This window comes from Salpingoeca rosetta (genome assembly GCF_000188695.1).
Source record: "Salpingoeca rosetta unplaced genomic scaffold supercont1.4, whole genome shotgun sequence".
Taxonomy (NCBI): domain Eukaryota; class Choanoflagellata; order Craspedida; family Salpingoecidae; genus Salpingoeca; species Salpingoeca rosetta.
Genome location: NW_004754930.1, coordinates 780,312 through 794,130, shown reverse-complemented (window position 1 = coordinate 794,130; position 13,819 = coordinate 780,312). Strand labels below are relative to the sequence as shown.

The window sequence follows — 13,819 nt, the reverse complement described above, 5'->3', positions numbered from 1 at the left end:
TCGAGAGCGACGAATCACCGCGGGCGGACTGACACACGATGATGAGCGACGACAGCACAACCACAGCAGAGGGTGCTGGTGGAGAGCTGATTGTGCGGTCCACGGAGATTGTGGACTTGAACCAGGAGGTGAAGCAGCGCGTCGAAACAGAACCATGCGCACGGTGAGCCACAGTGAAAACACAGAGAGAGTGTGCGTGTGTATGTGTGTGTGTATGCGTGTGTGTGTGAGAGGAGACAACGGAGTGGGTGTTTCGAGCAGGAACACTGTGCGCGTAACGCCTTCTTCAGAACGCGTGTTCATTCACAAGACACACCCTCAACACCTGGTTTACACAACACCCGCACGCTCTCATGCACACACACACACACACACACACTTACACTCACGTGCATGCACATTCAGGCCATATCTGTCTGTAAAGTTTGCCAAGGAGGCAAAGCGGCACTGGGATCTGTTCTACAAGCGAAACACAGTCAACTTCTTCAAGGACAGGCACTGGCTGACGCGGGAATTCCCCGTCTTGATGCAGGAAACCAACCCACAAGGTGAGCGTCCCGTGCACCTGGAGATTGGCTGCGGGGTCGGCAATACCGTGTTCCCTCTGCGCAAGGAGAACCCCCGCTTGTTTGTCCACGCCTGCGACCTCTCCCCACGGGCCGTTAACTTTGTCAAGGTGCGCTTGTATGTGCCTATGTGCGCAAGTGGGTGTGTGTGTGCATGCGTGTGTATGCGTGTGCTTGTGTGTGTGTGTGTGCAAGTGTGTATGTACAAGCGTGTGCATGTGTGTGTGCGCGGATATGTAGATCTTCGTGCGCACATGCAAGCACGTCTTCAGCCTATTCATCATTTGGCCCGCACCACGAACCACACAACACTTGAGCTCCTTTTCCCCAACACCATCACTGCCGTTTTTCAAATTGGCGCATGCCTGATGTTGTCCTCTGTGGTGTAGGGCCATGAGGAGTTCACTGAGGAGGACTGCCACGCGTTTCAATGCGATCTCACCCGCGATGACGTCTTGGAGCACATGGAACCAGAGAGCTGCGACACAATCACGGCGCTGTTTGTCCTCTCTGCCATGTCCATCGACGAGATGCGCCTGCTCCTGGCAAACGTCGTCAAGGTAGTGGCGACACCAACACGTGCTGCTGCTCTTGCTGCAGCTGCAGCTGTTGTTGATGATGTTGGTCTTTTCTTCGACGGCACCTGCATTGTGCTTTGTCTGCATCGTGTCCTCTTCTGAGCAGACATGAGTCTGCTGTGTTGAGGATGGACTCACACCCTTCATTTCACCCGCGCTCTTCTTCTTGCACATCCTCAACCCCTTTATCATACACACGCGCCTTAATCATCCTCACCCATCCCTGCTTGCTCACACATGCTCCCCTCGTCTTTCAACGCTCTATCTTGGCATGGTGCGCGCAGGTGTTGAAGGCTGGCGGGGCCGTGTGCTTTCGTGACTACGGCATATATGACCACGCCATGCTGCGCTTTAAGGTGATGAACCATGGCCGCACAATCGCATACCTATTAGCATGTGCGACATGGCGTCTTTTGTACACAACGGTTCACTGTGCCGTGCCAAGCGTTTACTTCCATTGCGCCTGCGCCACTGCTTTTAACACCGCACAAGCAAAAGCAAACGCTCTTTTCCCTTCCTTCTTCTTTCGAGCGTCGTATGCATCCATATTGATGCTGTTGGTGTCATGATTGCTGTTAATGTTTCATTCCTGCTCATCAAGTACACCTCTCTGCTCCAAAAACACCAACGGCAACAGAAGGGACACAAGCTCGCACCGCAGCTGTATTACAGGCAGGACGGCACGCGCGCATTCTACTTTGAGCTCGGTCGGTCCTATCTCGACGCACGCACACACACACACACACACACACACACACACACTCTCTCTCTCTCTCTCTTTGTGTCTCATGCTGCGTAGGGTCGATGCGACCCTGCCATGTCGCCGTCTTCACACTATTTGGTTGGTACGCACAGCCATTCACCCTCGCGATGTGTGTGTTTGGTGTGTTTGCTTGTCTTCAGAGCAAACGCGGGCACTCTTCAAGGAATTTGGGCTGGAGGTGAGCACGCTTTGCACATTCGTGTACGTGTGCATGTATGTGTGTGTGTATGTGTGTGTGTGTGTGCTCAAGTGTTGTGCATGTATGTGAGCTCAAGTGTTGTGTGTGGGTGCGTCTGTGTATGATGAGTTCAGGTGAGAACCGAGGTTTGTGCGTCTGTGTGTGCACATACACACATGAATGCCTGCACGCGCACACTGTGTGTTCGTGCATGATGTCGAATCTCATCTCTCCGCATTGCCACCTCTGTCACCATCGAACTATCATCACCACCACGGCCTGGCCAGGCTGACGACCTTGCGTACGTGAGCCGCCGAACCATCAACAAGAAAGAGGGCGTAGACTTGGCACGCGTGTTCGTGCAGGGAACCTTTGTGAAACAACGGCAACAACAGGCTGGCGACGGCGACGATGATGATAGTGCTGATGGTGCGGATGCTGCTGTTCATGGCAGCGGTGATGCGAATGATGCCAGTGACCATGCAGGGAAGGCAGACGGTGCCGCAGATGACTAGGTGCCCTCAGATACGCGCTGTTGATGGGATGAGCACGGATGGGCGTGTGTTTGTTTGTGAATACCAAGCATGTTGCATTTGCAATGGTGTATGGCTTTGCTGCTGTGTAATTGAAGACGACCAAAGTGCGTTGTGTTGGATTGAGAACAGAAGAAAACGCAGCAGACACCAGGTGGGCGTTGCGGTGGAGAGACAGAGACGGGGTTGGGAATTGCGATGATTATCAGCGATAGCCGACACACACACACACATGCACATGAAACGAACTGAACACATACATATACACACATGCACACTCATACACACTCACACACACACACACATGAACACAACTACAAGCGTCGACTAAACACACTCGCGACCATAGTTGCCGCTGCCAGATGGGGTGGTGCCTTCAGGGCACGACTCAACACACTCCCCATCAGCCAAGTACATGGCGTTCCTGCAGCGTGTGCATGTGGCCTGTCTGGGCGTGTTGTCAGCCTCCCAGTCGCACTGGAAGCAGTTGGTGTTGTCAGTGCACTTGCACGGTCGTGTGCGGTCCGTCAGGAAACGGTTTGAACGGCACGAAAACGGTTCCAGGCACTCGCCTGCAGCATTGCGGTGTGTGTGTGTATGAGGGTATATGTGTGTAGACATGTGTGTGTGTGTGTGTGTGTGTGTGTGTGTGTGTGTGTGTGTGTGTGTGTGTGTGAACGAGGGAAAGTGAAAAGGCGGCCAACAAACACAGCCACCATGCTGCAGAGTAGATGAAAGAATGGGCTTGAAATCACGCAGGCAAGCTCATACGTCGCTCTCACTACCACCCTCAGCTCTCAAGAGCCCCCGTCCCCCTTCCCGGGAACCACAATCACTTGAGCACATACGTCCGTAGTCGCCGAGGCCGTAGTTCGTAAAGCCGGAGGGGCACTGCTGCACACACTGGCCATTGTGGAGATACAGGCCGTTGCGGCAGCGCAGGCAGATGTTGCCTTGCTCTGTCCATTGGCACAGGAAGCAGTCCGGTTCGCAGGGGCACTTGGCGCCGTGGAATGGAGAGGTGTTGTCTTGCACGCGCAGGGAACGGCACACGACAGGCTGCGGTTGATAGAACGCACAAATTAAAGGGTCAGGGTTGTGTGAGGATTGTTTGAGTATTCATCTGTTTGGAAGTGCCTCGGGGCGTGGGGCTCACATGCAAATGTTCGTGCTTGCAGGCAACCAAGAAATGTCCCACACAGCCACGTTCGCCACAATACACAACAGCGACAACAACAACAACAACAACAACAACAACAACAACAACAACAACAACAACAACAACAACAACAACAACAACAACAACAACAACAACAACAACAACAACAACAACAACAACAACAACAACAACAACAACAAACGCCCGAGTGAGCAACGTACCCCTGGGTGGCAGTAACGGCCAAAGGAGGAGAAGCCCGTGCCGACGGGAACCGTGCCTTCTCCACACTCCGTAACGCATTGATTCTCAGAGAGGTACTGGCCCCAGACACCGACAGAATAAGGCAAGGGTTTGAGCACACGTGAACGCAACAGGATGTGTGAGTGAGTGAGTGAGTGTGTGTGTGTGTGTTTCTTCATAGCACAGGCAGCCGCAGGCAAGCATTCAGAGCGCGCATGTTGTGATAGACTTACTCTGTTATCACGACACGAGGTGCACTCAACCTCTCCCGTGCTCTTGGTGATGCGGCAGCGGTGGCACCCCTCAATCCCGCAGTCACACCCTTCGCCCGTGGGGGAGCCCACAATCGTGTCCCGAAGACACTCTGCCCGCTCACGGCATTCAACACCCACGAGGTAGAAGTCGGCTGAGCACGCCGTGCACACAACGTTGTTGACACCAACACCGTATGTGCACGTGCTGCAGCCGCTCGGGCAGTCACACGGCAGGCCCTGTTGGCGACAGCGTCGTGAGTGATTGTGAACACAAGTGAGCGTGAGTGAACATTGAGGGTGTAAGTGAGCGTGTTGCAATCTACAATTGTTGCGTGGCACCACATGACATCTCGGTGTGGTCGGTGTCGCCAGTGCACGAGCACCGCTGATGACTGACGTTGCCGTCGACGCCATCTGTGCACGTGGCGGGCGGCGTACACCGTCGGCCATAGTCGCCGCTCCCTGTCAGCGCATACCCGCTCGGACACTCCTGATACCGGTGATGGTGGACCCGGGGGGGGGGGGAGTTGTGTTGGTGTAGCGGGGAAGAATGCGTGTGAGCGAGCAATGTAACAAAACCAAAAAGCGTGGTAGTGTGGGGTATGGGGATTCACATTGGCCAGTGCCATCCAACAACAAGGGATCCGCCTTCAGTCGCGCGCACACACACACACACACAGACACACACACAGACACACACACACAGACAGACATACACACAGACAGACATACACACACACACACACACAGAGACAGACAGACACAATACAGCCGTGTCACCATCGACACGAACCTCTGCAGAGATGCATGTGAAGGTGTCCGCGCTCAGGTAAAGGCCATTCCTGCAGCGCGTGCATGTCGACTGCCCAGGCGCATTGCCGGCCTCCCAATCGCACTGGAAGCAGTTGGCAATATCTGTGCATACGCACTCGCGAGACGGATCAGACTCGACGGTGGAGCCGCGGCATGTGAACGGGTTTGTACACTCGCCTGCAGAGCGGGCAAATTGGACAGGCTGGTGAGTGGATGGATGGCTTTGGGATCATGCACAAAGCTCGCATGTGTGCTTGCAGCAAGTGCAGAGAGAAGGGGAGAGGGGCGTGTGCGGTTGTCAAAGGAATCGGGAGTCATGACACAGAAAGACACTCCTCAATCACGATCAAGGAAGCGAGGTCGACGAAACTAAGTTGATTGAAGCAAACGAATCACACACACACACACACACACACACACACACACACACACACACACACACACACACACACACACACACACACACACGCGCGCGCGCGCGCGCGCGCGCGTTTCCCGTGTGTACATACGTCCAAAGTTGCCGAGACCGTAGCTCGTGAGCTCTGATGGGCACTGCTCCACGCACTGGGCCTCGTGCAAGTAGAGCGCATTGCGACAGCGGAGGCAGCCCACATCCTCGCCCGTGACCGTGGACACGGCGCATGCGAGGCAGTTGGTTGTATCGCGCGTGCAGGTGCACGATGTGCCAGTTGGCGTCTCACCTCGCCGGCACTCCACTGTCAACGGGCGCGTTTGTAACAGTTGGGAGAGAGAGAGAGAGAGGGGGGGGGGGTTCAACGGGGGAGGAAGGTGATGGTGGCGGTCAGAGGTGAGGTGTTGAAATGCAAAACGAACCAAAACCAAAGACAAAGCACGAGCACCAAGGTCGGCCATGATATCAAGCAAGACACGGGTGGTGAAGAGCAGCAAGCGTGCTGCTGCGTTGGGAAAGCAAACTGCATGCAGGCAAGCAAACCACAGACTGATTTGGTGGATGACACTGTGGGTGCATGACGCGTACCGACGGGTTCGCATGAGTAGACAGCACAGCAACCGTCAAAGTCCGTTTGAACAGGCAATTCGTCTGCGTTGCACTGCGGCACAGAGCATTCAACATTGTCACATCCGGTTGTTGTTGTTGTTGTTGTTGTTGTTGTTGTTGTTGTTGTTGTTGTTGTTGTTGTTGTTGTTGTTGTTGTTGTTGTTGAGGCTGCGGGGCACGTTGCCTGTGGATCGAAGAATTCGCCACCCTGCTCCTGACAGTCGAGAGCAGCGGCCTCCAGGTCTGACGTCACGAAGCAGAAGCCAATGTCGGACAGCGCGCACCAGCTGCACCCGCTCGTGCCGAGGCAGTCACCACATGATGCCTTGGTCTGACACGTGGCGCCTAGTGAATTGGGGGCAGGGGAGAGGAGGAGGAAAGGAAGTGACAATGCATCAGTGAGGAGACTGCAATATGTAGTTACACTTTGGACACGGCACACAATTTACAAACGCATGTGCCCTGTTTCTTTCTCTCTGTGTCTGTGTCTGTGTCTGTGTCTGTGTCTCTGTCTCTGTCTGTCTCTGACACACAGACACACAGACACACACAGACACACAGACACACAGACACACGCACAGACTCAGACACAGACACAGACACGCACACACACACACAGACACACAGACACACAGACACACAGACACATACAATGCTCACGCACTTGTGGGACGGCACTCGACATCTGGGCAGCACTGGCCAGGCTGGGGCGTTTCAACCAGCTCATATCCGGGCTCGCAGATCGGCGTCGGGCATGTCCCTGGGCAGGTTTGGGAGCACTGGCTGGCGTTTGCAGCCAGCATACCGCCTTCCTCGAAGCACAGCGCGCCTGCGCCGTTGGTGTTCAAGCACGCGGCCACACCATCAACCGTACCGTCACTGCACCACACGCAGCCCTCCTGGGAGAAGCAGCCCTCACATGTATCCTGCTGGGCGCATGTCGGCGTGTCTGTGAAGCAACACGAAGTTGCACGCGTTCAGGTGGGCGTTTGTGTGTGCGAGTGAGGGACTTGAGGGAAGGAAGAACTGTGTGTGCGAGTGAGGGACTTGAGGGAAGGAAGAACATATTGCCCACAAGCTTGCGCGTGCACACACGCAGAAACACAGACACAGCCACAGGCACAGACACAGACACAGACACACACAGACATACACACACAGACATACACACCTACATACTACAAAGAAACGCGGGCAGACCTTGTGTGACGCAGAGCATTTGGGGACAGCACTCTCCGTCCTGCAGCGGCAGCGTCATGAGCTGCTCTCCTTCGTCACACTGCAGCTGTTCACACGGGCGCTCGGAGGCGCACGGATCTGTGGCCACGGGGCAAGAGGACGCGCTGCTAATGAGTGCGCCGCCGAGCTCTGTGCAGTCTGCGCTCGAGGCTTCGTCATCCGGATCAAGGCAGTCCGTGTACAAGACCACGCCAGACTGAGTAATCTGACAGTAAGAGCAAGACATGGCAGCGCAGGCCGTGCAGTTTGAGCGGGCGCTGGCGCAGGTCGCTGCCTGGTCCGTGGTGGCGCTGATGTCGAAGAAGCGTTGGCAGGCGGCCTCGCAGTCCGCCACCCAGACAAGGTCCTCTGTCAGCTCGCACAGGGATGCGCACTCGCCCCGAGACGCTGCTTGCGCCCCGAGAGTGCAGCCAGCCTCGCAGTCGTCCTGCCGCCCAGGGATGTTGTCTCGCTCAGCCAGCTGGGAGCAAGGCTCCCTGCATGCGTCGCCGGTATCCGTGCCTGCAGGCACGTCTTCCACCTGAAATTGGAGCGGTTCGTCGCACACGCCGGGGCAGTCGGTCGTGCCATCCACCTCGACCGTGCACACTTCTTTGATTGGAAAGCACGCCTGGCCAAACGGGCATGCGTCTGGCTGCGACTGCATGCACGCCTCTGTCGTTGTGCAATGATGACAATGGTTGTCGTTGTGGTCGGTGCGATGTGAGTATTGGCTGCTACGATGTGAGTTGGCCGCGTCATGGCCGCAACAAACAAACTTCAAGCAAACAGTCTTAACAGTGCAAGCGCCACAGCGACCAGCTTGATTGATTGCCCACCTTGTGCATGAACATGAAGCGAGGAGGCAATGGCTGCAAGCAGCACAGCCAGCGTGGCTGCACACGCCATGCGCGTCACTGCCGCCATTGCTGAGCTGCGGGGTTGAGGAGTTTCACGTCTCTCACGTCTCACCACGTTTCCAGCTATTTCCTTTGTGGGTTGGCTCTCGAGTGCCTGGAATGAAGGGATTGGAAGGACGAGAAGTGAGACTCAGACAAAGAGAGAAGCTGTGCGTGCGTGTGTGTTGAGAGTAAAGTCAGGGCTGAGCGATACACTCACAACACACACACGTTTGCCTTATGTATTTGCTTCCCAGCCAACCAGCAAGCAGCGCAACAACACAAGTGTCTCCGTCTGTATTCGACCCACCCGCCCAAAACAACAATGGAAAACCGGCACAACACAAAAATTATTCAAATTGGCCAATCAGGTCGCACTGTTTTATTGTGGTGCGCGATCGTGTGTTTGTGGTGGTTGTTTGAGTTGTGACAAATGTGATTGATGTGACATGCTGCCGCTGCTACTGCTGCTGGTAGTGGTGCTGCTGCTGCTGGTGGTGGTGATGGTGGCGGTTCACAAGTGTACAAGGTGCTCTTGCTTGGCAATATAGTCGTCTGGCTGGTCGTGTGGGATGGCACGGATCATCACTCCATCATGTCATCGTTGTCTTCTTGCTCCTGCTCCTCTGGTTCTCCCTCTTCCTCGCCGCCAGCGAGCGGCGCAAGCGTGAGCACGTCTGTGGCCTGCGCCTTTGCTTCCTCGTACTTCCACTTTGGATACACACGCTTGTACAGGTTCAACAACACTGTGTCGTGCGCCTTGAGCTGCTGGTCAAACACGCACTTCATGTGCCCATGCGTACCCAAGCTCTCCTACATGAAACACGCAGAGTGCGGGGAGAAGCCAGGGACGGGAGACGGTGAGGAAGGAGAGGCGGTGATTTGGAGCAACGCACGCGTCGATGAACGGACAGACGGACAAACAAGATGGACAGGCGGAAGGATGGGTCGATGATGGACAGAAGGATAGATATTACATGCACACAGATACACACACACACACACACACACGATACACACAGACCCCCCCATACACAGACACGATACACAGACGATGTGCACACCTTGATGTGACCGCGACGGCCAAGCTTGGTGGTGAGCTCGACGGGCCTGAACCAGTGGATGTCATCGCAGTTGAAGAACATGTGCCGAATCACGGCAGAGCGCTTGTTGATCTTAAACGGATATCCGGACAGGCGAATGCGCTTGACAACAATGCGGTCCGGGTTCACGTTCACAACAGCGCCGCTCGCGACCAGCAGCTGGCTGCCATCCTCCATTTCCCTGCAAAACCGTGCGCATCAAAGACAAAAACAAAAAACAAGCACCATGAGCTATCAGTCACACGTTACACCGGCAGCCACACAGCAATGGCAAACGCACAAGCGTGTGCTGCACAGCAGCTTTGTCTTGGGCAACCACAGCCCGCACAGGCCACAGGCCACAACACACCATGAACTCTTCCCTTCAAATCCAATCCCAAGCACGCATCACGCGCCAGCTTCGTGCAAGAGTGCGTGTGTGCCGCACTCCTCGCGTGGTTGGGAACTGACTTGAAGCAGAGGACGGGCATGGGTGGATAGACGACGGGGGCAATAACTGTGGCGACAGCAGACGCGCCAGGCTGCAGGAAGCGCTCAAACTTGTGCTTGTTTCCGTTGGAGTTGGAGGAGAAGATTGGCTCTGCATAGAACCGGCGCGTGCCCGTCTGGAACACAAGCCGCTCCTTCGACCTGGGAATGGGTGGTGTTTGTTGGGTGGAGAGAGGGGAAGACACGTACAAGGGTGAGGAAAAACGCGTCCAGGGTGATTGGATGGGGCAGGAGAACGTGGTCGGGGCGGACGTGAGGAGATATGGTTTCTCGTGAGCAGAACAATGCAAGCAAAGGCAAGCAATGACAAACAAAGGCAAACGAAGGCAAAACGGCAAATGGCCAAGTGCACGTACACAGGAGCAACAAACAAGTGCAGTAGGCGCGGCTCACTTGATGGGTTCGTTGTATGTGGGGTGCATCTTGATGAGGAAATGGACGACAGACATCTTGTTCTCGTGCTCCATGAGCACCCACAGCACAAGCGGCATGTTGATGTCCACGGACTGCGGGTAATCCTCAGGCACATCCGCAATGCACACGGTTACGTACGTGCCCTCGCCCACAAGAAACGGTTGCAGCTACAGCGGGTGGGTGGCGGTGCACAAGGTTGAGCCATAAGAAAATGAAGGAGGCGTGCTGAAACCAGCGCTCAAGTCACACCCAGCAACGAAAACAGAGAGAAGCCGCGGGCAGACAGAGCAACCAAAGCGCAGGACCACGCACACACACACACACACACACACACACACACACACACACACACACACACATGCACACACACACACCTCCTCGTCGCTGTCCTGCGTTGCCAGGTCCTTGATGGCGCGTCGGCGAGTGTGATCAAAGTTCTTAAACTTGAAGATGCGCGCGTATTGGGGCGGAAGGTCCTCACGAGGGTCCCAGGGGGTGTGGCGGAAACTCTGCAGGCCACGGTACTTGGCAAAGCGCACGCGCGCGGGCTGGTCCGCAGGCGTGTCAATCTCGTCTGGAAACTCAAAGTCCTCTGTCGCCGCGCGCAATTTCTGCCACAACAGAAACCAAGCACGGTGTGGTGTGTGTGTGTGTGTGTGTGTGTGTGTGTGTGTGTGTGTGTGTGTGTGTGTGTGTGTGTGTGTGTGTGTGTGTGTGTGTGCCTGTGAGGCAGGGAAGGGGGCACGTCACCCATGACGCTGTGGTCCAAAACGCACCCTTCCTCTCGTTCTTTCAAACCACAGCCAGCAAAACGTAGACACCCACAACGGACCTTGAGCTCCTTCTCTTCTTCGGTCATATCCATGGTTGCGTCGTATGCCTTTGCTCGCTCCTGCGGGTCAACAATGTACTCCCGCTCCTCCAGATCGTCATCATCGTCGTCCTCATCGGCAATCGGTCCGCGCTGGTGCGGGGAACAGCCACAGGATCGGGTGGGTAAGATAGTGAGTGAGATAGTGAGTGAGATAGTGAGTGAGAGCGTGAGTGTGTGTGTGTGTGTGAGCGAGTGAGTGAGTGAGTGAGTGTGTGTGTGTGTGTGTGTGAGCGAGTGAGTGTGTGTGGGTGATTGAGTGTGTGTGTGGGTGTGGGTGAGTGAACATGCATGCAGATGTGTATGCGTGAGTGTGCGCGCTGCCAGGGTGTATTTGCTTCCCCATGGAGCACAAGAGGAACGACGAGACACGAAACAAACAATAAGAATTGCGAAGGACACGGAACGTCGCGCGCGTCGTGTGCAGGGCTCACCTCCATGTTTACAGAGTCTGCGTCACTGCCATCGGCGCCACCGACGTACTTTGCGCCCTTCACCGCCTCCCAGATGTCCTTATGCACCGCGTTCATCTCGTCTTCGTCCTCGTCATCCATGGCCTAGGAGGAGAGCACGCACACACGGGCCACACGTGTAAGGAGAGAGGAGAGACAGTGTATGAGTGTGTGTGTGTGCGTGTGAGTGTGGGGGGGGGGGTCAAAAAGATCATATCAGCTAACATCACACAAAATACAGTTGACAGCATACACGCAGAAGTTCATTCTGACACACGAGCAACAACAACCACTCGCCGAAGGGCGTGAGCATTCGCAGCATCACATGCCGACACCCACCATGGACGTGTCGTTGTCGCCGGCATCGTCGTCCTCGTCATCGTCGTCGCCAATGAGCCAAGATGCCTGATAGTCTGAAAACCCCTTTGGCACGCGCACCTTACGCGTCTGTACAGTCTACACACCACAACCATCACAGGAGAGCAGACCGTGGGAATAAGCGAGTAAGCTCACGGCAGTGATTCGAGGTCACCACATGCAAGGCGAGTGTGGCACTTGAACTGTGCACACAGACAGACACACACACAGACACAGACACACAGACACACACAGACACCCACCCACACGCCCACCCACACACCCACCCCCACCCCCACACAGACACACACAGACACACAGACACACAGACACACAGACATACAGACACACAGACATACAAACGCCCGTACCATGGCGCGGTGTTGGACGCTGTCTGCTTGTGCGAGCTCTTCCTCGGTGGGGAAGGTCTGTTCGGCATCGAGGGGATCAACCTCCACCTCCGATTGGAGCGTGTGCTGGAATTCAGGGGTTGGCGCGGCAAGCACGGTGGCATCGTCACTGCCGGCCTCTGCGGTCGCATCCATGGACGCCTGGTTCGACTTCTTGCTCTTGTGGGACGACGGGATGGGCTCTGTTGCCTGCAGCACACGCGACATCTGGCGTGCGCCCAGGCCAGGAAGGTAGACAAGCGCGTTGACGTTGAGGGACGGCCCGCGCACGTAGCCTGTGACACGCAACTCCCGGTTTGCCGCATCGTAGCTGACTCGCTCGGCCATGACGTGGGTGCGCGCCTCGCGCCAGTGCACCGTCCTGCGCTTCTTGTTGGCGATGCCCCAGAGGCAGGTCTGGTAGTCTGATGGCTTCTCGATAAACTGCACGGTGGTGTCCGGCAACAGGTCTGTGGCCTCCTTGGCAAACGTGCGCTTGACGTCGGAGCGTTTCTTCTGAGGCAGCTCTTCCAGATCCGTGAGCACGTGCACGGTGGTGGGGACGCCCTGTGCACAGAGGCAGTTGATCAGGAGCTGCCGGTCCTCGGCCACCTCCTCGTATGCCTTGCCCACAAACACGACGGTGTCGGCGACCTTGGTCAGCTCCAGCGTCGCCAGGACGTTGGCTGAGGCAACGGCGATGCTCATCTTCTTCTTCAGGCGTGTGGAGAAGAAGGACACGTCCAGCGCATCCGGCACCCACGTGCCGTCTGCGTTGGCGCCACCGCCGCCGTTGTGCACGCCCTTTGGCACGGAGGCCTGCACAAGCTGGTCACGCAGGTTGATGGCGGCCTGGGTGTCCTCTTGCAGGTGCACAAGCAGGACAAAGTATGGCGGGGCGTTTGTGGTGCCGATGCGGCGCTTGGCCTGCATGGCGGCGTCGCGCTTCGCAGCACGGGCCTGCGTCTGCTTGAGCTTGCGTGCGGCCTTTGAATCTGCGGCCTTCTTCTTGCGCGAAGCTGCCGTGGCAATTGTTCGCCCGGCCAGGCGGTCCAATCGTTGGCCTTTTGTTCGGAACCTTGTCTTGTGCGACTTGTTCTGCTGCTTCAGCGGACCAGCCTCATGGCGATGCGACATGGCTGGGGGGAAGCGCGGCGATGGGCCGGTGGAGCTGGTGGTGGGGCAGGTGTGACCGCGTGCCGCTGTTGTCGCTGTTGTTGGTTGTTGTCGCTGCGGTGCACGTGGATTGCCGAAAATTGGCAAATAACTTACACAACTTATCGTACGGGCGGTCCTTCCTTGCGCGATGTCGTGTGTGTGTGTGTGTGTGTGTGTGTGTGTGTGTGTGTGTGTGTGTGTGTGTGTGTGTGTGTGTGTGTGTGTGTGCATCTTCTGTGTGTGTGTGTGTGTGTGCATCTTCACTCACTCACTCACTCACTCACTCACTCACTCACTCACTCACTCACTCACTTACTCGCTCCTTCACTCACTCACTCACTCACACTCACTCACACTCACTCAC

General features: G+C 56.1%; 3 protein-coding genes across 3 annotated transcripts; 1 reads left to right on the top strand and 2 right to left on the bottom strand.

Moving 5' to 3' along the window:
- Position 1: 1 nt before the first annotated feature.
- On the top strand, positions 2 to 2,689 carry PTSG_01252 (methyltransferase-like protein 6). Its single transcript, XM_004997166.1, has 7 exons — positions 2 to 163; positions 406 to 676; positions 956 to 1,126; positions 1,429 to 1,500; positions 1,782 to 1,851; positions 2,048 to 2,085; positions 2,373 to 2,689. Exons 1-7 carry the CDS (start codon positions 39 to 41, stop codon positions 2,598 to 2,600), a joined length of 975 nt encoding a protein of 324 aa, XP_004997223.1. The 5' UTR covers positions 2 to 38; the 3' UTR covers positions 2,601 to 2,689.
- Positions 2,690 to 8,554, bottom strand: PTSG_01251 (uncharacterized protein). Its single transcript, XM_004997165.1, has 12 exons — positions 8,533 to 8,554; positions 8,163 to 8,337; positions 7,306 to 7,998; positions 6,770 to 7,054; positions 6,085 to 6,450; positions 5,594 to 5,800; positions 5,065 to 5,261; positions 4,669 to 4,761; positions 4,251 to 4,508; positions 3,999 to 4,094; positions 3,467 to 3,677; positions 2,690 to 3,190 (listed from the first exon to the last, which is right to left on the bottom strand). The coding sequence occupies exons 2-12, from the start codon at positions 8,248 to 8,250 to the stop codon at positions 2,946 to 2,948; spliced, it is 2,739 nt and encodes a 912-aa protein (XP_004997222.1). The 5' UTR covers positions 8,251 to 8,337; positions 8,533 to 8,554; the 3' UTR covers positions 2,690 to 2,945.
- Positions 8,555 to 8,589: 35 nt separating this feature from the next.
- Positions 8,590 to 13,546, bottom strand: PTSG_01250 (uncharacterized protein). The gene is made up of 9 exons (XM_004997164.1): positions 12,280 to 13,546; positions 11,891 to 12,007; positions 11,534 to 11,656; positions 11,061 to 11,192; positions 10,603 to 10,839; positions 10,208 to 10,395; positions 9,776 to 9,955; positions 9,287 to 9,506; positions 8,590 to 9,035 (listed from the first exon to the last, which is right to left on the bottom strand). The coding sequence occupies exons 1-9, from the start codon at positions 13,432 to 13,434 to the stop codon at positions 8,808 to 8,810; spliced, it is 2,580 nt and encodes an 859-aa protein (XP_004997221.1). The 5' UTR covers positions 13,435 to 13,546; the 3' UTR covers positions 8,590 to 8,807.
- Positions 13,547 to 13,819: the final 273 nt, after the last annotated feature.

What these genes read in the sequence shown, in the direction of transcription:
- PTSG_01252 (XM_004997166.1), top strand. Translation starts at nt 39, where the DNA reads ATGATGAGCGACGACAGCACAACCACAGCAGAGGGTGCTGGTGGAGAG. An exon ending in TCCTGGCAAACGTCGTCAAG is followed by an intron (nt 1,127 to 1,428) that starts GTAGTGGCGACA and finishes TGGTGCGCGCAG; the next exon opens with GTGTTGAAGGCTGGCGGGGC. An exon ending in TCAAGGAATTTGGGCTGGAG is followed by an intron (nt 2,086 to 2,372) that starts GTGAGCACGCTT and finishes CGGCCTGGCCAG; the next exon opens with GCTGACGACCTTGCGTACGT.
- PTSG_01251 (XM_004997165.1), bottom strand. Translation starts at nt 8,250, where the DNA reads ATGGCGGCAGTGACGCGCATGGCGTGTGCAGCCACGCTGGCTGTGCTG. An exon ending in CGGTCTCGGCAACTTTGGAC is followed by an intron (nt 5,262 to 5,593) that starts GTATGTACACAC and finishes CCCGCTCTGCAG; the next exon opens with GCGAGTGTACAAACCCGTTC. An exon ending in CCTCGTGTCGTGATAACAGA is followed by an intron (nt 4,095 to 4,250) that starts GTAAGTCTATCA and finishes GTCTGGGGCCAG; the next exon opens with TACCTCTCTGAGAATCAATG.
- PTSG_01250 (XM_004997164.1), bottom strand. Translation starts at nt 13,434, where the DNA reads ATGTCGCATCGCCATGAGGCTGGTCCGCTGAAGCAGCAGAACAAGTCG. An exon ending in GCGACAACGACACGTCCATG is followed by an intron (nt 11,657 to 11,890) that starts GTGGGTGTCGGC and finishes CTCTCCTCCTAG; the next exon opens with GCCATGGATGACGAGGACGA. An exon ending in ACATACAACGAACCCATCAA is followed by an intron (nt 9,956 to 10,207) that starts GTGAGCCGCGCC and finishes ACCCATTCCCAG; the next exon opens with GTCGAAGGAGCGGCTTGTGT.